At 40.3% G+C, this 25,997-nt stretch overlaps 1 protein-coding gene across 3 annotated transcripts in view; it reads right to left on the minus strand.

Moving 5' to 3' along the window:
• The window catches only part of cps1 (carbamoyl-phosphate synthase 1, mitochondrial), a 48,253-nt gene extending 27,360 nt beyond the window's left edge, over positions 1-20,893 (minus strand). For 2 of the 3 annotated variants that reach the window (XM_069533218.1, XM_069533217.1), the window contains exons 1-21: positions 20,661-20,892; positions 19,000-19,109; positions 18,731-18,875; positions 17,658-17,747; positions 17,500-17,556; positions 17,321-17,413; positions 17,082-17,171; positions 16,156-16,284; positions 15,364-15,470; positions 15,064-15,205; positions 14,778-14,855; positions 12,214-12,312; positions 11,795-11,890; positions 10,753-10,942; positions 10,024-10,181; positions 9,732-9,860; positions 8,848-8,992; positions 6,995-7,205; positions 6,272-6,470; positions 5,994-6,170; positions 3,466-3,584 (exon numbers count right to left, since the gene is read on the minus strand). In XM_069533218.1, coding sequence (XP_069389319.1) covers positions 3,466-3,584; positions 5,994-6,170; positions 6,272-6,470; positions 6,995-7,205; positions 8,848-8,992; positions 9,732-9,860; positions 10,024-10,181; positions 10,753-10,942; positions 11,795-11,890; positions 12,214-12,312; positions 14,778-14,855; positions 15,064-15,205; positions 15,364-15,470; positions 16,156-16,284; positions 17,082-17,171; positions 17,321-17,413; positions 17,500-17,556; positions 17,658-17,747; positions 18,731-18,875; positions 19,000-19,109; positions 20,661-20,786 — 2,690 coding nt within the window. In that variant the 5' untranslated portion in view covers positions 20,787-20,892. Of the gene's footprint in view, positions 1-3,465; positions 3,585-5,993; positions 6,171-6,271; positions 6,471-6,994; positions 7,206-8,847; positions 8,993-9,731; positions 9,861-10,023; positions 10,182-10,752; positions 10,943-11,794; positions 11,891-12,213; positions 12,313-14,777; positions 14,856-15,063; positions 15,206-15,363; positions 15,471-16,155; positions 16,285-17,081; positions 17,172-17,320; positions 17,414-17,499; positions 17,557-17,657; positions 17,748-18,730; positions 18,876-18,999; positions 19,110-20,660 lie in introns of all 3 variants that reach the window. The other variant, XM_069533219.1, reaches the window with a different exon arrangement.
• Between the last annotated feature and the right edge of the window lie 5,104 nt (positions 20,894-25,997).

Consider the following 25,997-nt stretch of genomic DNA (forward strand, 5'->3'; position numbering starts at 1 on the left):
AGAACCTCTATAAAAACATGTTTTCTTCACACCTTCAAATACATTTTGACCAGTTCTTTAATGCACTTGACTATACAGTGCAGTTTGCTGTCTGTAATGATGTACTCTTTTATGGCTGACTGGACGTGATGGGAGGAGAAAGGTGGTTTAACTACCTCAGATAAATGAACGGACATATCAAGTTTGAATCAATGGATGTAAATAATGTTACTGAAGTGACTTTAAAGTCGACACAAGCTCTGGAACATATCACAGAATGGTGAAACCAGACAGTGTACGAACTGACAGAGAAATCTAATCAGACAACGGGCTTCCTTCAGTATAAAAGTGCTCAGCCAGTCAAGTGTAAACACTGAAATAAGACATTTTGCTATATCTCTCCTTGTTACTTACGTTCTGGCCTATATCCACTCATGTTTTACAGATGTGTGAAATAACTACATGGTACTTAAAAAAAAAATTTTGTGTCAAGAGGCAGCAGTAGCAAATAATCAATGACCTTATTGTGAAGAAGACATTACATTTAGATTTGTTTACAAGAGTTCCTGAAAGAATATTTCCTTCACATTCCTGTTTACAAGTTACAGAGCTTAGTCAGACCGTGACTCTTGTCAACATAACGTCCTACTACTTGTTGACATTCAAAGCCAGGGTCACGTGTTGTGTCATGTGTTGTACTTGCTGTATGTCAAAATATTGCCTTCAAAATGTTCTTGTTAGCATGTCGAGTGATATTTCCCAGAAGGCTATGCAACAATACATTAGAAGTCAGCTGGGTTTGTAGCTGCACATGATAGATGCTGGTGTCAATGGCTTCAATTGTTAAAACCACACTGTGTGTTTTCCTCTGACAGAGTTCAGCCAATTGTCTCTGTTAAACTGAACGCATGGATGCACTGTGATGAAAGCCAAATTGATCAACTCATCTCGCTCCAACTATAAAACTAATAGTTTCCATTTTGTTGCAGTTAGAGATGACAGGAAGGAATTCTTATATCTGGTGAAAGCCAATGAATTATTTATGACTTTGTAACATAACAGTATTGAAAATGTAAAATGTATTTTAACTCCCACTGCACACAGCTGGGCCCAGAAATAACAAATCCCAGGAACAACACAAGGTGAGAGTCAGAATCAAAGAATCAAGATATTCTCTCTCAGAGCGAAGTTCTGGTCTGTGCACAACTTTCCCCCCTGAAAACAAGTTTTAGTCAGAGGTAAACCCTTCACAATCTGACTTAACGATGGCGGGAAGCAATTTCTGTGATTTCACACATTTTTCAGTTAATTAAGTCTGAACCATATTACAATGATACTTGTGTGTTGCATAATTGCCGTTCTCTTAATTGTAATTCATGTCATGCCCGGAGCTTATATACCTAATGATCTGTGTCCTCATACGCAGGTGTACTGGTGCTCTGCTCCGTGTAATCAGGCTTAAACATATGAAGTGTTTGTCAGGTCTCCATTAGGAACATGGAAAACACTGCAGCCATTATCTAGTACTTCGGTAAAGATACAGGAACTATGATTGAGTCTTATCATAGCTTTGAATGGAATGTGGATGAAAATATATATATATATTAGAATGTGTCTCAACTCACCCCCTCTGTTCAGTAGATGCAAACACACGTACATCATTTCTGTTCTCAAAGACATAATCAAGTTGTTTTAGTCAGTCTTGACTATACAGATGGTTCTGTTGTGTGTCAGTGTGAGAAAGGAAGAGGAACAGCAGAGCAAATCAATCATCTGCATGCAGCTCTAACACGAAATAAGGTTTTACTTATGGATGCTCATCTCTTTTAAATATGATTATACTGTATGATTCAATAACAGCACTTAATTTTGTATTAATTGTGTGAACAAAGACTATTTTTCTATTGTTTACAGACGAGGGAAATAGCTTCTTTAATAGAACCAACTACATTTCTCTTCTAATCTTAATCTACACAACAATCTGTAAGTGACTCTTAAATATCCACCAGTCCAAGCTATAGCAATCAAAGAACCAACAGTCCCATACACACAAACATCCAAGTCAGCAGAGCCTGAAGTCCAGCTGTACTCAGCGCTACGCTCCATCAGTCTGCCACCACCAGCCTATTGTTGTGTCTCCATCCCAATGTCCCCTGCCCCAGAGGCAGTGGAGACTACAACAGCACTTCTATGTGTCAGCGTGTAGCGGTGGCTGCCCACCAGACAGCCAGCCATTAATTATTAAACAGCGTAGTCAGAGGAAAGCAGCGGGTTACCTGTGGCTGAGCCATGAAAATTCACAGTGGCTTTGATTTGAGCTGTCCAGGTAAGAGCCAGAGGGCAGATAGACAGCGAGGGCTGCGGCTGAGAGGAGGTGAACCACGGCAGGGGAGGAAACAGGGACGTGAAGAGACTGAGGTTCATCTCATTTTTGAAGACAGACATTTTTGAAGTGAAAAATGCGCAGTAATTTCTACAATTTCTACATTTTCGACAGACATTTTTAGTCAATTTCTAAATCTCTTTCTACCCAGAGGAAGCATGCAAGTCAAAAAAGGAAGCAGGGATAAGAGGGTGTCCAAGCAAACCTGCATTGAAGAAAATTTAACTTAAAAGCGATGGTACGAAAGCAAAGCTTCCAAATCCATTCATGTGAGTATTAAATCAAATCTTGTGTAGTTTCCTGGGGCAAATAGCTTTATATTATACATACAGTCATTATGTAGGTTGCTGTGTATTAATCAGACGCTGCGAGCCTTCACAGTGTTTGTGTTTCAGAAATATTTTGCATTGTAATGCCATAAGAAAAAGAACACTGAACTCATTTGTTTAAAACAAAGAAAATAATTTAGCTGAAACTTTGATCTATTTAAGTCAGCAGTGACCCACCTCTCCGTAGCAAAGGAAGAAAACTACTCTGCTAACCGACAAAGTCTATACTGAAGTAATAATAAGATAACTCTGATATATTCAGTTAAAACTATTTGAGGTTCAACTCCACAGATGGTTGACAGATTGTCGGATGGGGCAAATCTGCTCAATTCCTCTACTGTGCATCAGCCTTGAATAGACAAAATGCAAGCAAATTCAAGAAAACCATGGTGAAAGCAGCACAGCCGACAACAGATGTGTTTCCAGGGGACATGAAAAAAACATATGAACCCGTCTGAGACACTTTAATACTTTGTGACTTTTACAGTTACGAAGTTGGTTTCTTGTCAGTGGTGTAAAATGAGCTAGATGAGCATGTGCAGTAGGCGTACATTATTTAACACAAGTGTAACTGTCACCCTAGGTTTTAAGGATAATCAGAAAACACACTGCAGAGACACAAACACATCAGCACTGTGCAAACATACACAAACAGAAAAGTAAATCAGAAGCATTAAACCACTTTAGATGCTAAAATGAATCGTATCGATTTAATTCATAATTCAGCAGCAAAGGAATTGACATGCACGTTACGGACATAACGTTTAACGTTACCTCTTGTAGTTTGCCAGGTGCTGCTCCAGCTGTGTTATCCTGTGGAGTTTGTGAAGGAACCACTTGTCGATGGCCGTCAGCTGGTGGATCTGATCCACAGTCGTACCACTGTGGAGAGCCTAAAACACACCAGGCCCGAAACAGACTCAGTGTTACATTTGCCAGGTTCATCGTACGTGTGCTTTGTTGTAGACATCCAGTAGGTTTCACAAAGTTTCAACAAATTTTAATAATCAGTTGCTCTTAATTAAAATCATGTTACAAGTTGATGGTCATTTCTTCTGGTTAAAAATACTGCAGGAACAATGTATAATATTACTGCTTACTGCTGCAGATGAAGCTGCTAGTAATTACTGTGACTTTCAGTGGAATATTTTAATTGCATAGACAGTGCCTATTTAAGTACTTTTTTTTTTTTAAACGTAATCGCATTCTATGGAACAAATAGATTATGTATCAAATGTTCTAGAGTCCTGCCTGTGTTTTGGTGTTTTTGAGAATTGATAACTGCCTGAGCTGCAAAAGTAGCAGGGACATACTGAAGGTTTGCAATTACAATACATTTTTGATAACCTTCTGATTTCATTGTGCCTTGAATCACCCTGTGCCAGATGCACCAAAGCGACAACATAACATAACCGGGCCTCCCTGGGGGTGTTCCATTCTTTGAAAGCGTACTATTTTTCTTTATGCGTACATGGAGCTAATGTGACTTCGCAAAAAGCTCTGATTGTGTTTCATCTGTCCACAGCACAGTCTCCCTGAGGCACTTTAGCTCATTACCATGCATTTCAGCAAAAAGTGGGGTCTTTGTGTTTTTTTTCTTCCATGCAGCCATCTCTCTTTCAGAACAGGACATAACATATGGTGCGACGGGAAACTGTTGCAGGTTGATCTCCCTTGGATCCTTTCCAACCATTCAAAGTATCCTTCTGTTCAATCTGGGGTTAATTTTCATCTTGCAGCAACATCCAGGGATGTTGCATACGATCACGTTTTGGACACTTTGGCCTTTATTGATTGGACGGCAAATGCATGAAAATATAGATGCTTTTATATTTTTATTGAAAAATTAATTTAAACGTGAGGGGGAAAGTTCATATTTGAGCTTTTACTCAAAATATAGTCTTGTCAGTCGATCTGAAGTAGGTAGTCTCCTGATCCAGCAGAGGGCGATCACTGTCAGCTTAACCTATCTGGAAAGCCGGTCTGTGATGCTATGTTATTTTGCGACGAAAACAGAGACTGCTAGCAACCAAACCCAAACAAATGAAGAAGAAAGAGAAGCTATCAAATATGAAGGGTAATAAGAGATGCACTACCGAATGGGGAAGAAGAAGAGGATATTGAAACACAGTTGATGGCAGTAATGCACCCTGACATTGGTTACCACCCTCCAATATACCAAAGGATGAAGAGCAAGTCATGTCAAACTCCTTCAAACGTTATTTTTTGGAAAAACTGACAGCTGTAATAAATGGGCCGCCCATGAGCTGATTATTCTAAATCATTTTGTACAATTCTCCATCTAAGTTCAGTGTGGTGAACACTAACTTTTCCTCCATTTTAATAGGCGGAATAACTTCCAAGAAACCTTTGATAATTATTAAAAAGAGCCTGCTGGAAATGTCACTATAATCCATTTATTCATCAGCACTTCTGATGGGTGCCAATAACATTCAGCTTCTTCATTTTTTCAGCAAAAATTCAGTTATTTTCTTTGTTTAATTCCACTGCAAACCAAAGGCAGGTAGGCATGCATCGTAATAGAGCTGTTAATTTCTACACTCTTCTGGAATGGAGACACGTTTTAATGATTTGCAAGGGCACCTACACTTTGGACTACGTCTGTAGCTGGTGTTTGATTGCCTGGAGATAAGATATGGCTCATTAATCCCTAATGACGTCGCCATCGCCGATGATCTCACTCCATACTTAAGGGAGCATATCCGTCTCCACTGTCACGACACTGAGCTCACATAGCTGGAGGTTTTGACACTGACACAACCTCTGTTGCTTCTCTGCTGCAAGAGCCGGACATGATGTTTTAACCTAGTATCAATTCATGCAGCATCTCTGCGTTAGAATGACGGAGCTTGACCCTGTGCTTTTAAAAGAGCAGTTTCACCCACATTTCATTATATGAGAAAAACACAGACTAACAGCAAAGTATCAGGGAAGAAAACAAAAAAAAGCATATTTCAGATGATTACCCACATTAGTGAATATCTGAGAAGACTCTGCTGTGTGTTAGATAATCAAACACTGTTTATGTGTGTTTCCGAGGAATAATAACAACCTATAACACCTCTGCATCTATTTAAGTCAATCTCAATTTCAAAGACAAGCATTTCCACACAATTAGGCATTCACAGCTCGGCATGCAGGACGGCCAGGGACACATTTTTCTTCTCTGCATTTCATGTTTTTTTGATGGTATTTTTTTTTTTGACACTTCAAAATGTGATTGTAATGAGAAAACTGTAGTTGGTGTCATTCATTATTAACGCTATGAAAGATTAGTGTACCTTGGCGAGGGAGAAGATGCGGGTGCTGGAGGGCACAGCCAGCTCCTGCTGCAAGTCCTGGGTGTCAGCCCAGGCTTTCCTGAGTGGCAGGCGGGGCATGAAGCCATCTACTGATGGATGACACATCCGCAGGGCTTTCTGCACACTCTCCTCAAAGGTCCGACCCACTGCCATCACCTGAATCCAGAAGAGGGGATTACAGGACGATAAAATATGGGTGTGAGCACAGTGAATAAGCGAGTGAGGTGGTGAGTGTTTATCCACGGATCCTCCCCCACCTCTCCGACACTCTTCATGGCGCTGCCTATTTCACTGGACATGCCCTGAAAGCGGTCCAAGTCCCAGCGGGGGATCTTAGTGACGATGTAGTCCAGACTGGGTTCAAAGCAGGCAGTGGTCTTCTCCGATACGGCATTCTTGATCTCTGGTAGGGGGATTCCCAGAGCCAGCTTAGCAGCTACAAATGCTAACGGGTACCTATGAGACAAGGACCGAACAGAATAAACTGATGATAGACAACAGTCGCAGAGTTTCTGAAAAGAAAAATATTTTCACATCAAACAGAATATCCTGAATAAAACTTTATTTCTGTATTTTACTCTACTAAAAAAACATTCCAGACCTTATTTTTGTCAAATATTTGGACTCAATCTAAATTGTAATTTACTTACATGTTATATATTTTCATAGTAAATACCTTTAAGTGTGAGTGTGTGTGTGTGTGTGTGTGTGTGTGTGTGTGTGTGTGTGTGATCTAAATGTCTGGACTTATAAGACCACAAGACAAACTGCTCCTGAGATTATATATGGTGCAGAGGAACTCCTCTTTCAGTTATTTTTAGAGATCATAAACCTTGTGCCTGACTAAGCCCCAAGAGAAAATCCCCCAAGACAAATGATTCTATGTACTGCACATTACCTACTCCTCGATATGCATTTTAGATTTTATTTGAAGCCGCATGCAGTGTGTGTTTTGTGTTCACATGGAATAATTCTCTCACCCAGTGGCTTTGGAGGCCAGAGCCGAGCTCCTGGAGAGCCGTGCGTTCACCTCAATAATGCAGTATTCCAGGGATGAAGGGTGGAGGGCGTACTGGATGTTGCATTCACCTACAATGCCAAGGTGACGGACAACCTTGATGGCCGTCTCACGGAGCATGTGGTACTCCTCGTTGGACAGCGTCTGGCTCGGTGCTACTACTATAGAGTCGCCTGAAGAGGAAGAAGATGAGGTGACTTTAACAGTATGAACAGTTTTTGGTTGATGAGAAAGTGATAGGAAAAAGACACGCATTGCATTGATCTTTCTTACAGAAAAATTATAACATAAAGCAACAAAATTCTGCTTCTCATTTGGATTTTTAACTAAAGCCACAAAAGTCTGCTTCTCATTTGGATTTTAAACTAAGAAGAACCAATATCCCACTTAAAGAATTCCAATCTAAAATTTTTTATTTCCTTTGCTTCCAAATATTGAACAATTATCTGGACATCAAAAAACCAAACATTTCCGCCTGTGTCATCTGAAGTCTTTATGATGTCACTACATGTTCTGTATAAATACTATTCAGTCCTAATAATCAGCAATAAAAATCTGTATAACAATTGTTTATTATTATTTGGATCTTCACCAAATCACACACACCCACTTATCTGAGAAATTAAGATAAATGTGGAAAAAGGACCTCTCTCGCAATGTAAAAGAAAACGAAATTCTGAAATCTGTTCCAAAATGTGATGGGTTTTTCTTCGGGTCATTCCCCTTCCCACCACAAAGTCTCATGGAAATAGGATGGGCAGTTTTTGTGTCATACTGCAAAAAATGCAGATGAAAATATAACATCCTTGACAGAGGTAATTATTTATAAGGTCCAGGAAGCTCTGGGGCCAGAAATATATTGCATTTTAGATAAAACAATACTTCTGTGTTTCTCTGGACTTTGTAAAGAACACAAGGAGAACACAAACCACCTTTAATCTTATGAACGCTTCACGTGTCTCAGTCTGTGCGAGCGCTGGATGTTGGCTATGAGAACTGAGCTAAACCCAAAGGCTTAAGTTTGCCATTTCACTATTGATTTTCAGTGCTTTTCTTGATCTGTAAAAACAACAACAAAAATATGTTGTTGAAGCGCAAATACTTTTTTCTCACCACTTCATCCCATTTTGTTGCCAGGGGTCAAGATAAACCACTGCCCCACCAAATGCAGATTTTGTTCTTAACAATAATAACCCTAAAAAATCAATTAGATTAAGTACAAAACAGGACCACTGCTCATCACAGAAAAGTCTAGTCTTTAAAAAAAAAAGGGAGGAAAAAGGAAAACACAGTAAAAAGTCAACAAAACAATAAGACATCATCTCACCAGGTGAGCAGTAAGCTCCGTTAACATTAGTAACTCGTTCAGCCGAGAATGAGAATACAAGCAGCAAACAGTTGTATGCCTCCGCACACTCCTGCAGTTTCTGTCTACATCATTTTTTTTCCAGACTCACATGAGATCACAGTGACCACTGAAATCTTACCAATTTGATTTATTTTTTAAACAGATTTTGAGAAAACATGTTCAAAAGGCCAAAAATATGTTTTGTGAGGCCGCTGAGACATTTGACCACACAAATCTAATCAGCGAAAGATTCTCTTAAGGCATTCTTAAGGGAACAAATCTCATCAGTTAACTCATGTTTCAAAGTGGACATCTGCACCAAATTTGAAAAGAATCGCTCAAGGCTTTTTGAGATATTAATTTCAAAAGACTAGAATAGACAGACGGACAACCAGAAATCACTAAACAGATCCTGTAATGGTTTTGAAGAAGACACTATTATCTAGTGTGTACTGAATGTTTGGTACCTGTGTGAATGCCCAGTGGGTCAAAGTTCTCCATGTTGCACACAGTGACGCAGTTATCAGCCACGTCTCGCACCACCTCATATTCCACCTCCTTCCAGCCCAGCAGAGACTTCTCCACCAGGATCTGACTGCTCATGGCCAGAGCCTATACAAAATATTTTAACATATTAACACTTTTTGAGGTCTTAAATTCAGATTATTGAATTCAATACTTTTTTTTTAGACTTTTTAAGAACCTACAGAAAACCCTGTATGTGTGACTTCTACTGCTGCATGTTATGATAGTACTAAACATTAAAAAAAAATTCTCCAGGACATGGAGTTGAAGAGTTTGCCTCAAGACGTAATGAACTATTTCTTTGCCCTGTAATTTGATTAAAAAAAAACAGCTGAACAACCACCAACAATAACTGATAAACATTTACCACTTAAACCCCCAAAATGATACAAAACAATAATGATTTTCAAATACCAGATAAAAAAAAGTGCATGGCATTAAAGCAATGTATTTCCATCTAATACACTCTAGCATAGACAGTTCATTTTGCAGTTATGTGATCACAGATTAGAAACAACTGAGCTGCCAGACATGAAGCTGGATACTGGATGAGCATAAAAGAATGTTGCTTAGCAACAGCGAACTATTCCTTTCTTGGAAGAGGACCAGAGACACATATCTAAACTATCTAAAGCTTTTTTCTGTTTGAAGGTTTGTGCTGCAAACAGGTGAAGGTACAAAACTGTCAGTAAAGGTCTGAGTAAAATGTGTCATTTACTGATTTGATAGGAATGATTGACTAACTGTGAAGAAAATAAATACAGAGAAAAACTATTATAATTGTAGCCAGATGTCAAACAGCCTGCTGAGCAGTATTTCTTCTGACCTTGTGGGCGGTTTCGTCGAGGATGTCTTTGTTGGCACAGAGACCAGAGCCCAGACCTCCAAGGGCATAGGCCGATCGTAACATCACTGGGTAACCAATCCGCTCTGCTGCCTTCAACGCATCAGTCACCTGGAAGATGCACACAAATATTACTCCCCAAAAAGAAAAGAAAGCTATAATAACCCATTACAGGACATGGAGAATATATCTCTATAGTAATACTACACAGACTTGGGGAGTGACTGGACAGGAAGTGTATCTGTTTTTTTTGTGAGTGATTTTGGGTCCTTACCGACTCTACGGCGAAACTGGGTGCGATCTTCTCATTGATTTCCATCAGTTTGTCAGCAAAAAGCTGTCTGTCCTCTGTGGCCATGATGGACTCCACCGGGGTTCCGAGGACCTTCACCCCGTACTTCTCCAGGACGCCACGCTGGAACAACTCTACTCCTGAACGCCACACAAACACAAGTAGAGATATATGGTTAAAACCCAAGCCATGAAAAAAAGAAATTGGGAAAAACTCACTGAACACAACATATGTAAGCATTTTTAGTTAATATCTAAATCCCAACCATAGACTCTACATAAAAATCAAACACGACAGGTCCCCAAAAAGTGAAGCCAAAGCATCCTGATTGCCAACTGGTGGCTGGCGGTTGTATAGTTCATAAATCTGGCTTCTGTATTTGAATTTAATTTGGATTTAATCGTTTATTTGATACTATAAAAACAGGGTGAAACATTATGATTGACAGCTGAGACTGATTGGTTGAGCGCATGTAGCAGTGGGACCATGCTACCCTGGCACCATCCCATGATCATAGCAGCTTTCTTATCCTGGATATTTGGCTTCATTTCTGGATAGTGGGAGGAAGGGAAGACATGTCATCCGTCTTTCTATATTGAGGCTATGGTCCCAAGACAAAAAAGAGTTTTGCTCTACTTACTGATCTGCACAAAGAATTCAACCTCAAAAACAGTGATTCCACATATGCAACCAAACAAGTGCTCGTCTTACCACAGTTGAGCGCAGTCTGTCCACCCATAGAGAGCAGGATGCCATCCGGACGCTCTGTCTTGATTACCTCAGTTACGAATTGTGGCGTGACGGGCAGGAAGTAGACCGAGTCGGCCTGTTTGGTTCCCACCTCGTTGGTCTGAACTGAGGCTATGTTTGGGTTCATGAGCACCGTCTTCAGATTCTCCTCCTACAACAGGTTCACACAGTCAACTACTACCATTAAAAAAGTGTGAGTTTTCAGTGTTACTGTGTTTTTTTATTAACTGGCAAACATTTTTTCAGAGTTTCACACATTCCAAATGTCATGGTAGGAAAACGACGATGTATTACTGATAACATCAGTAAGGCACTACATTTAATCTTATTGTAAGTAATGACAGTGAACCGGCCATGCACATTGTCAGGGCCCTCAAAGCTAAGAAGCTACGCACAATTTAGTATAATTAATTTGACCATTTCCAACTGTGCTCTTCCTACTGTGGCAAAATGTCTCTTGTGATAAAAACAGTGTTTCCAGTACATGGACCACAGTGTGTACCATAGACTGCAAACAACAAATTCTTATACTTAATGTAAGAAAGATCAGATTAGAACATTTTCAAGGTTCAACAACAGTAAACAGAATAAGAAAAAAACATATGAGAAAAAAATGGCAATAACATTTCAGTCTGGGTCTATTGGCATCAAACTCTTAAATATATTTAAGTCACAAATAAAATGTTCTTGTAACTTGTAAGCAAACCAGAGTAAATGAGTATTTTCAGCTGTAGATTAGCACATGTTGGTGAACTAGCCTGTAAGAGGTAAGATGAGGGGCAGTGCACCAGGATACGTTAAGAATTTAAAGTGTGAATTCACCAAAATGCTGAAAATTAGGTCATTATGACAAATATGTGACATGAGTTGTCTTCTCATATCACCCTGCACATTAAATTGATGCCAGATGATATTCTCTTCAACTTTACAACCATTCATGAGAATGATGGAGTACGGTTTTAGGTGCAGACGACATTCAAACTGCATCCGGATGTTGTGTTACCTTCATGGCTTTAACGGCCTGAGATCCAGAGTAGTCAAACTCTCCAGCCTGACCGATGGACAGACCTCCAGAGCCCAGCACCAGCACCTTCGACACCTGCATTAACACAGACAGACTATAACAGTGATTACCTGCAGGTTACACTAACTGCAACTGTACAGCATGAACCTCCATTCATTGACATTCATCATCTTTCTCAGAGCTCATATTGTGACCCTGACGTAAAACCCTCAGACACACAGAACAGAAATGAGGAGAATCTTTCATACTTAATACTTGGTTCCTTACTTATCAGAGTCAATTCTGGTAGTTTCCTGTAAAGTGAACTATTTGGTATATTCTCTTCCGAGCCAATTTGAATCAATAACTGTTCAGAAGCCTTGAGGTGAACCTTCCTGAACCTGAGCGTCGTACTGTACCTGGGCTCTCGGGGGTGTGTGGGGTTTCTTGGGCATGACTGACACCAGGTTAGCGTCCTTTCCTTTCTCGATCAAGGATATGAAGGTATCAAAGAGGAACTGTGGACAGAGAGAGAAATGCCAATACAATGATTTGAAAAGTAAATTTATAGATTTCTGAGGTCCCTTTTGTTGCTTCTGAAATGTTTTCACAAAGCTTCTGGGTCAAAGTGATAAAATGACAACAAAAATGTAGTGTCTGTATGAAACAGATGTGTGTCTATGATAATGGATAAAAAACAGAGGGACGCAGAAACATCTTATTCATTGTATTATTCAAAATCCAAACAAAGAAAAGTTTCCTTTTTTTGTACCTCACTCGCATATTTACAATTTCAAACATTTTTGATTTTTTTTCCCCAATATAGTTTTCATATTTAAATATATTAGGAATGACTGCATGGTTCATGTAAAGCAACTTTCTTGGCAGAAAGGTTAGGTACAAATTTATAGAGAAGCACATGATGTAACACATGTTGCCAATGTCGCCTCACAGCAATAAGGTTCCTGGTTTGGAGTTTGCATGTTCTCCCCATGTCTGGGTGAGTTTTCTGTGGATACTCCAGCTTCACCCTACAGTCCAAAGACATGCAGTTTGGAGTTGGGTTAAATGGAGACTTTAAACTGACAAAATTGCTGTTCATCTCTTTATGTCGAACTTGTGATACACTGTCGACCTGTCCAGGGTGTACCCGCCTCTAACCTAATGTCAGGTGGGATTGACTCCAGCTCCCCCTGCGACTCTCAAAGGATAAGCTGCACAGATAACGGATGATATAATGCACTTTTTTCCTCAGCCACTCAAAGGTTATAGAGTAAATACAGTTTTAGTTCATGTATCTGTGGTTGAACCGACACTGAACAGGAGTTAGATCTACAATCTGTGAAAACTTATCTGTGGCATCAGTTACAAAAGAGTAAGAGGTTAGGCTGCGGTGAAACACCACAGGTAACTTAACCTCTTGTCATGTTATTCTGAGAGCCACAGAAAAATTAATAATATTCTCCATGTCTGAGACAGAAGCATTCAGAAAACATTGCACCTCCCTGCCGGTAAAATATTTGTCAAGGGCCCTGTGCAAATTTTTGGTGATGTCTCCCGGAGTCAAACCCAGGTGGAAGCAAAGAGAATCTCCAACTGAGCTGTCAGGTGGAGATTGTGGTGTGGAGGACAGGTCTTATTATTCCGACTCAACATGACAGAGGTTACAACATTCTTTGACCAGAACTTGAACTGCAGTCCTCGTCTGCCGTGTGGGAGACAAAAACTGCAGCACAGAACAATCAACATGTTAGTGCAGGGACACAGACACTGTTAGTGAGTGCTCCTCCACCTGAGCCCCGACACATACATGATTATATAGATATAACATTATAGATGTAGGTCAAGAGATAAATATATATATATATACTTAAGATACAAAGAGATATAGAGATAAAGACATATAGTGATATAGATTTAGACTATAGAGTGACATATAGAGATATGAATATAGGCAGTGGCAGCTGGTTAATACGGGGCTCTGGGGCACCGCCCCCTCCAACACCAAAAAAAGCCATTATAAAACTGTTTAACATAATTTCACTTAGAGTTTTATTATTAAATAATTTAACGTCACTGAGTTACTTTTGCTGCGAGGGGAGCTGCTGCAAATCTGGTGATTTTCTTTACAACACTCCAACAAGAAAAAAGAAAGAAGATAAGGGAGCTTGGTCCGGTCCAACCCGATTTACAGATTCAGCAGCAAGTGATGAGGACGAGCTAACACCCGGGGCTTCTCCCGCTCTTATTATCAGAAACAGAGGTGTCTAAATGGATGTGTAAGTAATGTCTTCTGCTGCTTCCCCTGTTTGCTGTTTCAATGTGTCGGCATGAAGGTACCGTGGACAATGACGGGGGTGAGAGACCAAAAAACATCTCTCTGAAAAATGTAATGGCATGAAAGTAGCGAAAGTCACTCAGACACAATGAGGCTACATTTTTGTGGCAGGCTTAGCATTGCTCAGCAGCTTGGTGAAGGCTACAGGACTGGCATATTGTGTGCTGTGTTGATTTTGTTGAGCCTGGCTTCAGTGCCACTGAATATAGTGATATATAAACATAGAAATTCAGAAATAGAGGTATATATATATATGAGATATAGAGATATAGATAAAGAGATTGATAGGTATGGGGATATGAAGAGATCGCAAAAGAGATACATAAGAATAGAGGCAAAGCGACAGACTGGACAGAGAGAGAAAAAGATAAAGATAAATATATGATAGAGAGAGAGAGAGAGAGAGAGAGAGAGAGAGAGAGAGAGAGAGAGATATTTATGGGATATAAAGAGATCTAGGAATAGATAGAGATTGAGGTTAAGACATAAAGAGAGATGTAGAGACAGACAGACACAGACAGACAGATAGACAGACTTAGACTTTTCCTGACTTCTCCCTTGCTGCAGCCTGTGAGTATATACCTTTACTTAACTTCAGTGTGGTATTCAGGTACTTAATGCATCGCTATCAGAGTTTTTAATTACCTCTGTGTCTGTGGGGCCCCCTTTAGCCTCCGGGTGGAACTGAGCCGTGAAAACAGGCTTAGTGTTGTGCATGATGCCCTGGAAAATAAGCACAATTGATGGAGAAAAGAAAGTCAGCGGTATATTACAGCTCTGCATTTCATTTAGAAACATCTAAAAAAAACAGACGAGTCTTTCTGAAATATTATTTGTAGACATGCAGCATCTTTTTTCTCGACTGAACTTGTCGACAATAGAAACATACAAATCGCCATTTTGTCTTGTTTTGAAGTGAGAGAAAATGAACCTCATTGGTGCCATCATTGGCGTTAACAAACAGCGGGCTCCATCCCGGGGGCAAGGACTCGATGTCTATGCCGTAGCCGTGGTTCTGTGCCGTGATGAAGGCCTGGCCCGTCATCACATTCAGCACTGGCTGGTTCTGGCCTCTGGAGAACAATAATCACACAGCTTATTATTTGTTTATGGGACACATGATACCAAAAGAGAGCCCCACAATTAACTACAACTATAAAATATTTATGAGCCTACTTAAAGAGTGTACATGTTTATATTCTTAATCATGTCGAGTTATTTACAAGTTCACCTGTTTCCCATAGGCAGTTTATATGATGTAGCTCCTGCAGCCAGAGCAGTGATTTGGTTTCCCATGCAGATACCAAACACTGGCTGGGGACGATCACTTTCCAGCACCTTTAGGACAAAATGTAAACAATAATTATTCTCGTTAGTTTAGATCTTGATAGAAAAGTTTTCATACGACGGAGTATTATGGCCACTTACACGGAAAAGAATATATTACCACCCAAATCAAGGTTTTGGATCCAGAAGGAGTGGACCTCTGGCAGACACTGGTTCTGCTTATCTGCTCTATTTATAGCAGCAATATTTAAATATTATGACTTTCTTTCTCGTTAAATTATTCATGTAATATGACTTTTATCCTCATTATATTATGACTTTATTTTCATAATGATTTTTTTGTGATTAAATTACATCTTTATTCTCATAATATTATGACTTTTGTCTTGATGAATTATGACTTGTTCTTGTAATGTTACAGCATCATTTTCAAAATGTCAGATTTCTTCTTTTTTTTTTTTTTCTCATATAGCCCTTATACATACATAAGTACATTTAAGGTGCTGTAACTACAGGAAATAGCACTCCTAAATACATTTTAATTTTTTTTTAAATGATAATAAAAATTACTTTTTGTGCCCTCGAGTGAAAATAAAGATCATTATGAAGCAGCAGCTCCCTGAGTCTTAAAAGAAAACCTCTTCTTTTTATGGTCCAATTTCACAAGTTGCACAACCATGGACTTTAGTTTTAAATCTACTGATGCCCAAAAGATCTAAAAATCTCCATGTCCTACCTTGCTGACATTCTGGATGAGCGTCTTGGCCAGAGATGGGTCTCCTGGTCCGTTGGAGATGAACAGACCATCGTAGTTTAGACTCATCAAGTCTTGGTCCCATGGTACAAGATGGACCTCTGCACCCCTCTGCACACAATTACTGACATACTGACGCACTCTGTACTCTGTACGATCTTACTTAACGATGGTCATGGCAGAGCCCCTTAAAATAACGTTATAATTTTACATTAACAGTCATCCCTCTAGTTTTAACATATATTCAGTACAGAGTTAATCGACTCCAAGGTCCTCAGACAATGACAATTTTAATATGTAGATTTATGACAGAATTAATGTGACATTTCCTCCAGTAAACTCTCTCCTCAAACACCATAAACAAGCAACAGCACCATCATTTCCATTTTATGAACCAGGAAGTCAAAAACTCCCTAATATATATATATCTATAATAATAACTATTAATTTGACCAATACTTTGACAAATGAGACTCTTCACACTGCCACACACTGACCAACAATCCAATCAACAACAAATAAAGGAAGATAAATGATATGATAAACAGACAAAACACAGACTATTGTGATAAAGTCTGCGGGTGGTTTTTCCTCCTCCTTCCTACTATTAGAACCAATTATACCAAATTATAAATAACATCAAACCGTTAAGTGGAGCACAAATAAAGAAACAGGAAACCCAGTTTCGGTTACAGCTGGGTGACACATTTAACTTCTACAGAATGATTCATTAATACCTAATGTTGCTATCTGAAATTTTCTAGGTCATGTTGCAGAAAACAATGTGTCAATTTTCTTTTTCTATATTTGTGCAGAAAAGGTTCATTAGGGGCTCAGCCACAGACACATCATTCCTGAGAGTGTCATTTAATGAGGACACAATGAACAAGAGGATTTTTCATTCTCACCTTAACCAGCAGGCGGATGATGTTATGTTTAATGCCACAATCTACAGCCACAACTTTGATTGGGTTTCCTTTTCCAAAAACTTTGGTTTCCTGACAGGGGACGGGGGGGGGGGGGCAAAAACAGCAGGAGGTTAGTGATCATCAACATCCTTTGTAAAAAGAGGAAAATGTGTTTTGAGGTTTCAGGTCTGTACATGGTGTGTGACGATAACTGTAAAATAAATGGTAGCAGTTGTTACCTTGGTTGAGACCTCTGCCACCAGGTTCTTCTGGTTGGGGTCCGATATCTCAACAGGCTGTCCGTCAAATTCAATCTTTCCCAGAACTGTGCCCTGAAACCACGAGCACATGAACAACAGTGATCAATTGGGCTGTCCATTCACTAATGCACCAGATCAGAACTGTGCATTTACTGCACCTTGTCTCTGATAACTTTGGTCAACATTCTGGTGTCGATCCCAAACAGTGCAGGAACCTTCAGGGAGGGAAAATAATAAAATGTTAGGTTGCCAAAAAGCAGAGTCTTATTCACTGCTCTAAAATGACCCCTGAGGAGCTGGTAAATTGAATCCCAACCTTTTCTTCTTGTAGCCACTGACCCAAAGACTTGACAGAGTTCCAGTGGCTGTACTCTGGGCTGTAGTCTTGAACCAGGAGACCGGATACCTGGAGGAACAGAAGCACAAATATTAGCCTCGAATAAAATAAACGGTCAGACTTTAACTCCAACTGCCATAAAATACTAAAATGTGTTTCAGCAAGCAAGCACATCCTGAGCATGGGGAAGTAAACTCCCTGTGCAGAGTTCTAAACACCTCTGCTGCCTGTTTCTATATATATATATATATATATATATATATATATATATGAAAGACAACAAACAAAAAATTAATCAGCTAACCTGCCAATGTCGTTAATCAATTAATGTAGCAATCTTTATTAATTCAAGACCATAATGGATGAAATTTAAAACGATGTCAGGTATGACAGATGTGAGCGAATATCATAGTCCTCAAAAAGAATAAGTTGAAGTTACAGAACGGAGAAGAATCCTCGAAATACTAAGTTACCAAACAAACTAATGACAGACATTCGTCTTTTCATTAGTTTTCATTACAGTGTTTTCAAAACTACAACCGAGGAGACATTACAAACTATGAATGTAGCCAAAATATTTCTCTTAAAGGGAGACTTCACCGAAAAATTGAAAATTCACTCATTATCTACTCTCCACTATGCCCCCGGAGGGGTGGGTGAAGTGTTTGAGACCACAAAACACTTTGAGGGATAAACAGTGTTTAGCCCAGACAACGTCTTCTATGGTAAAATAAAACTAGACTAAAAACAAGGTGTAAATGACGCTGATTGGAGTCCAATATGAATGTCGGGGCTTGCAGTCAATTGGACGACACCACAGGGGCAGTATGGAGGCATGTTATGTTTTTTTTTCTGTTCTTTTATTAAACCTGAAGAAGAGGTCGCGATTGACTTCAATTGTATTGGATTGAGCTGCAACACTGTTTACCTCTGAGACTCCAGCAGTGTTTTGAAATCGAAAAAACACATTTGTGTAAAAGCATCATTTTTATGCATTTATATGAAATTAAATGCAGGCCCTGAAACCTTCGGACCACGGCAGCATTTCTTACCTGGATGCGATCTGACTCCGCATGCTTCCTCAGGCCCAGCTCATCCAGCTCCTGGGTGTTGGGTACGCCATAGTTCCCTACTATTGGGTACGTCAGGGTCAGGATCTGACCTCTGTAGCTGGGGTCAGTCAGGGCCTCGGGATACCTGGAGCAGTGGAACAGCAGGAAAATCATACCCAGATTCTGAAGCACATTGTTGTGTAGTTGACTCATGACTTGTTCAAATGCACTTCTGTATTTTGATTCATGTCAGCATGTCTCCTCCTTACCCCACCAGGCCAGTATTGAAGACGAGCTCCCCTGCAACTGACACATGGTGCCCAAAGGAGAACCCTTTCATCCGGGTTCCATCCTCCAAGACCAGGTGGGCTGTCTGGGCCTGCATGGAAGTCAAAAAGAAATGATAGAATGTCACCAGGAGTGATGCACTGGAGAGAGCAGAGGCAAAACTTAAAAACAGAAGTGTTGTAGACTTTTGGTGTGATGGTGAGCAGAGAGCGCTGAGCCTCTGGGACTTCATGCTGAAACTGCAGGTCACTGTGGATTGTGCTGTGAATGCTGAGACACACAAATCTGTTCAGTGTGTGTGTGTGTGTGTGTGTGTGTGTGTGTGTGTGTGTGTGTGTGTGTGTGTGTGTGTGCCTGCAGGGAATATGTGAATATAAAGGTTGCAGTGACCCACTATGACCTCCAGCTGCTAAACATCACATTATTGGGACCAATAGTTAAACTAGAGCGAGTCCATAAAATCACAGGAAAATAAAATGCTCACTTCCATGATGTGGTGTTGATGCATGTGATGCATTCAGACTTTGTTTGTCTGTTTGTTAGCAGGGTTACACAAAAATTACTGGACAGATTAACACAATACTTGGTGGAATGATGTGATATGGGTCAAATTTTGAAGCAGATCCAGATCAGGGGACAAAGCAAGGACTTTTTTTCAAATCACTTTCTTTAAAATTTAGTTTTTCAGCATTTGTGGTAGAATAATTCATGAATCTGGCATGTTTAGTGGACTAGTATTTATGAGTATGAGCTTTTTGGTGCAGATCGGAATAAAAATCTGGATGTTGATTTTAAATGTGGTTTTCCTAAGTACACTATTGGGCCTCGGCTGAGGTATGTGCTCTCCGAGGGACATTTTATTTACATTTATTTCAGATTATAATCCACAGGCAGCAGTTTTTCAACCAACACTTGAGCATCAGCCATGACACTGATTTAAACTCAAAAATAAAACTTACTTATAAACTTTAAACTTAAAAATGAGAGGACTTTTCTGGTAAAGTGTGCTGTTAAGGCATATTGCAATCAGGGTGTATTTCCACACATTATACACACAAGTTCTGCATCTGTGTTCTTATCATTTCAGCAGAACTTTGACACTATCCAAACTTCATTTGAAAACTGCTAATTTACTGCGGTTTTACTAAATTACACATAAAGCAAATGCAGATGGCTTCCTGTGGTTTTGCACTTTAATTGTAGACAGTCGTGTTTTAATTCGGCTGGTAGCAATCCACCAGAGTGACCATATTTCAGCAAAGTTCTACCTTTTTCAACTGAGTCATGCTGTCCTGCCACGACGCTGTTTCTGATGCAAGAGCGCTGTATCCGTAAACTGCCAACTACAGCTAAAGCTCAAAATATGCTAAAACAAGAACTTCTGTTTGTATTGGGTGTGAGCCGAATCGATCAACAACCTTTGACGTTTATGCACATGGCAGTAATACGGTTGTGTGTGTTTGCGCTTTTGTATACAAGCAAGATATCTTCTACTCTACATACTTTTCAATGGAGTTCGGCGGAATGTTTAGAGGCAAACTTCGGCGTTAGCGCTGAGCTTGCAGAAAGTTTTTCAAAACGTCCAATTCCGCCATTTTACCACCGACAACAACACATCTCCGCTTACACGCACTTTTCTTACCTTGGCACTATAAAGTTTAGCAGCTTGGAGCCTCAGGCAGGGCGGCGTGTCTGCCAGTCTTCTGCCGAACACACACACATGTCTGAGGGGTTTAACAGCGCTGTAGGCCCGAAGAATCCTGGTCATATTAATACAGCTGGTGATGAAAGTAATGGCAGAGGGAACTGACTGTGTGCTGAGTGGAGGACCACGGGGGGATTTGGGGTTGAAACAGATGAATGGATGAGTGGTGGTGGCGCAGCCCCCTCGTGTCCTCACAAACGCGGACACTCAGCGCTTTAACTTGTGAGTTCTGATTGGCTGCCGGGTCGTTGTTTTTCTCATTACACCACGCGCACAGCGTTTTGATTGGTCCCCTCTGTCATATGACAACTGATGAAACTGAGATTCACGTCTGTTGAAATCCAGAAACTAGAGATTGTAGGTGTCGACACTGTAATACTTTACAGCTCCAATATTTTCTACTGGAGCAAAATGTTGAAGCTGTCAACTTATAACTAAGTTGAGCTATTACTCTCATAGTAGCAGGTTATTTATAGGCCAGGCAGTTTTTCATGGATTGTTCTTTTATTGAGTGTGTGTGTGTGTGCGTGTGTTACTATAGTTACAAGGGCCAATTGTGGCTCAGCTCCATCAATGCAAGGACATTTTCACTGTTTAAGGACATTTTGGAAGGTCCTCCCAAATACAGAGGGTTGTTTCAGGGTTAGAATCGGAATTAGGTTTAGCATTAGGGTTAGGTTAAGGGTTAGGATTAGGTATTTAGTTGTGATAGTTAAGGAGAGGGTATGGGGCTAGGGAATTCATTATGTCGGTTAGTGTCCTAACAACTATAGAGGGACGTGTGTGAGAGAGATAGAGAGAGAGTGACCCACTTTCAATGGCCTATTTGAGGGTTAAGACTTACTTTTAGAGTTAAGGTTAGTTAGGTTAGTGTTACCATTCGGGTTAGGGTTTAGTTGTGGTGGGCAACATCAGGATAAAGGTATCTGTGAAGGTTCTCTGTCATCCAGGTCATGGTATCTTTAGGAATTGTACAAGTGTACATAGGCAACTGGGTTAGGGTTAGACAACCCAAGCAAATCCAGTTGCTGCTCTACAACTCCTAAAGTTAGGGCAAAGATCTAGAGAGTGCATTATGGCAATAAGTGTCCTCACACAAGGTTTTGTGTCACCGTTGTGCCATTTCTGAGGTCCTGTATAAGGTGAAGGGGGCAGATGTGATTTGTGGTCAGGTTAAGGTTAAGGTTAGGCATGAATTGGTCATGATAAGGGTTATAGGGATGTGGTTTTGGTTAGGGGCTCTCCACAATGAGTGGATGTCAAAGCAAAATCCTATTCAGATTTGTGTGTGTGTGTGTGATGAATATGTGACCATAAAGGCTGCAGTTACCCAATACGACCTCCAGCTGCCAGCCATCACATGACCAGTAACAGATAAGCAGCATTATACAGACTTCAAATATCATTCAGCATTATATAAAGAAAAATACCATATTTTTATTTTATTTCTTTTTTCCATTTTCTTCTATACTTGATGAAGAAATAAGTGTTTCTTTTGAGTACTCAGTCTTTATTTTAGAGCATTGAAAAAAAAACTGCGCTTTCACTTGCACCTGCTGACAGAAAACTGTGTGTGCTTTACTTTCTGTGCAGCAAACTCTTTTACAGCCTTTTCTTTCCTGCAGAAAAAAAGTCAAACTGACCATGGGCAGGCTCCATGGTGTTGGGATTAGAGCCGTCTGTGTATTTGCTGATCACTGCAAGACTGGTGCTGTGTTGAGAAGGCTGCCTGACTGCCACTCTGCTGGGTTCAGCAGTCTGGACAAAGTGGGTGTGAGTAATGGGACCTGTGCAGATCTGGAAATGCCTCCACACTCTAGAAGTCACAACCTGGAACAATCGACTGGGTAACTTTGAAAAAAAGCGCTGATGTTATGTGTAACTGACATAGCTCCATCTAAACATATTCATGCATATAACATGGATGTTATGGGAAATATAAATATGTTATAGCCTGATCAATCTGTGTAGTTTGTCCTAATATTCATTGACTAAAATATGTATTTCTTTATTAGACTGAACTCCAGTGTCCTGCAGCCCACAGCTCATTTTCCTCTGGTTCAATTTTAATACCGGCTCCTTCTCTTGTCGTGTGGAGCTCTGCTGACATCCAGTGGTAATTTCTTGCTCTAAAGATTCAGAGGTATTCCAGTTGTTAACAGTGTTGTCCTGGCACGTGATGTGTAGGAGACACTGCAACTCTCACTGTTAAAAAGAGTTTTGAGGTTAACTCTGGTTAGTACATGCTTTTGACCTTGGCCTATGAACCTCAAAATTAATGACATATAAAAGTGACTATAAGATTAGATGAGATTTGCACCTGACCCACTCAGAGAGGATGTAGTCCGACATGATGACAGATGATTTCACTCTGTAGGTTAAAATGACAAACAGGCCATGAATGAATCCCAAATGAGAATGAACAGGTAATATGCAGCATTTAGCTGCTGTGCTTAGCCTCTCACTGATCTGCTTAATACAACTTATTCAGGTTAACATAGTGGATTGGTTCATTTTCTGTCTATCACCATCTCTTAATTCTGTCTTTGGAAACTGTTCAGACTCAGCACAGACTGATGTTTGTACCTGATGCCCCACCTCCATGTGCATTCATTAATCATTTCAGCTGAATGTATCTGTTAGAGAAGCCCTCACACAGAGGATTTATAATCCTGTTAAATGCCATCATGAAGTATTACACAGAATGTATATTTAGAGACACTGAAAACAGAGAGCCATAAAACACTTTACTGGCCAAATGAGTTTGTTACAATATCAAGACCAGACAAATTCCCTTCGATACAATAAAGCAGAATTAATTAATACAATATTTTCTTTGTTGTAGGGTCCCCCAAAATCAAAAGTTACATAACTGAAGTTGTTTTCTATAAAAGATATAAGTACAGCAGTACAGCACATTTATGTAAAAGTGGGCATGTATAGCAAATGAAGCTTCATGTATATAGGAAAGACATCCCCTTATTTCAAATTATATCACACAATCTACCTACATAATAATGAAGTATATTTCAGCAGTCGATCAAACTTTATTTGTTAATCAAAATAATAATAATAATTATGTTTTCATCTACTCTAATGACTTAAAAATACATACTTATGGCGTCAAAACGCAGCCCTGGCTCCTTGCTGACAATAATGACAGAATCCCCTACAGTGGAAAATTGCTGGGCGATGAACTGGGAGAACACGAGACGACTGTGCAATGCATAGCGTGGCCCTTTATTACTGGGAGGGCCGCAGCGAGCTGCCTTCCAAATTCCTCCACTGATTGGCTCAGCCTGCGGCCTAATGAGCTCCAGTGTCTGTCCTCGGCGGAGGGACCCCACATTGTCTGCGGTTTCAAGTGTACATTTCAGATGGTGACCAAGCTTAAGGGGGGACATAAATAGGCGGGCAGCTCTCACTCGCTCCTCTCTTTGCCAGGTTTCCAAGCACAGTCCTGCACCCAAGATGACAGAAATAATAGATTCAAGGATCCATGATGGCAGTTTGGACTGGTCTGACAGTTTGAAGATATTGACATTAAACAGGATATTGCTGTTGATATATATTGTTCTTTTTTGTACGGCAGCTTTCAGCAGCTGAGTAATTCACAGTTTACAAAAGACATGAACAGACCACAGAATAAGATTTACAGAGCAGTTACAATCTATGGCAAGATATGAATGAGAAGTCCAGGTTTTTATATCTAAAAAATGGACACAAAAGCATTTAGCCTTAATTTGAAATTAATGATGGAGCAGACCTTGTTTTTTCTGGGGGGAAAACCTGCACTTGGCAGGACCGTGAAGGTTTGACTCTGAGAACTGATGGTTTTAGAGGACTGGACGGAAGATATCATCCATGTGATTCAGTTCATGGTATAAACCAACAGTCGTATTTTATATCAGTACAACAGTTTTATCACTGCCTGAAACTTATTCTATTCTGTTATAACACACTTTGACTGGATTGAACTGTAAACTCTACCAATTCATTATAATATGTTGACATATATAATCACATTGTATGTATTTAAGTGCAATATCCATTTTGTGCAATACCAACAAGTGTAATATTTGGTTTGTGTCCTTTGTTAGATTTAAAACTCATTTTTTTGATACATTTGCTGTGTTTTTCAGAAGTGGCACCTCTTATTTTGTTGTCCTGCTACCCCTTGGACAATGACACTAAAGGCTTTCTATTCTATTCTATCCTATCCTATTCATTTTGCACTTGTAGCAGCAGAAGTGACAGTGTAGGTTATAGTGACAATATTGTCCAGCTTCACAGAGCAGGAGCACTTTCAAATAATAAATAACTTCATGTTATTAAACAGACTCTAAGCAAAAAAAAAGTAATGCTTTTAAATGTAATTTATTGTCATCCTACTTAGTCAACTTTTGCATAATTGAATTTGTCTCGGTAAGAGTATTATCACTCTATAATCAGCGTCTTCAGAACCATACTTTGCTCCATGTCACAGTGTCTGCCGTCAACTTCGAAGAACGCCCTCGCCCAGCATCACCATTTCTGTTTTGGGGCGATGACAGTGTGATTGTCCCTGTCTGCCGCCGTAAGTTCACAACTTCCACAGCGTGAAAGGAAGATCAAGTCATCAGCTGGAGAAAAAAAACAGATAGAGGCCGTCCCTATCAGATTCCCTTCCTCTCCAGTGATGTTAGTGTCCCCAGTCAAAAAAAAAGGGGGGGGGGGGGCAGCGAGTGTCTTTGTTTAGCCTGTCCCCTTCTAATCCCTGTGTGGCCAGAGAAGGGCTTTAGAGGAAGAGCGAGGGAGGGAGAGCGAGCACGCAGGCCACAGAGGCTGCATCAGCCCCCTTAAGGAGCCATGGCCCTTGCTCTTAGAAATCCCAAGAAACTTCACACCTCTCTGTGGGGACTATAAATAGGCCCCATCTGTCCCCCCAGGCTCAGTTACAGCCTCATTCCTTTTGGCATGGTGAGAGGGCAGGGGAAGGAAGCTCTCCGGGTTTAGACAAAAAGGGAGGTGGTTGGTTTGTGGGGAGTCAAAGTCCAAAATCTACTCTCTAGTCATCACAGACGGCTGACTGGTTGACCTCTGCTGCGTGTTTCGTGGCAAAGGAAGTTCCTTCAGTGCAGCGTAACCCTCACGACACTCCAACTCCTCACTTAGGCAGAATACCAGTGACTGTCTTTGAGCCTTACACCACACTGCACTCATCACATGATTTTATATTCCCCCCCCCCCCCCCCCCCCCCCCCCCCCCCTCCCTCGAGCTCAGGTTCCCCACAT

This window comes from Paralichthys olivaceus, chromosome 10 (genome assembly GCF_024713975.1).
Source record: "Paralichthys olivaceus isolate ysfri-2021 chromosome 10, ASM2471397v2, whole genome shotgun sequence".
Lineage (NCBI taxonomy): Eukaryota > Metazoa > Chordata > Actinopteri > Pleuronectiformes > Paralichthyidae > Paralichthys > Paralichthys olivaceus.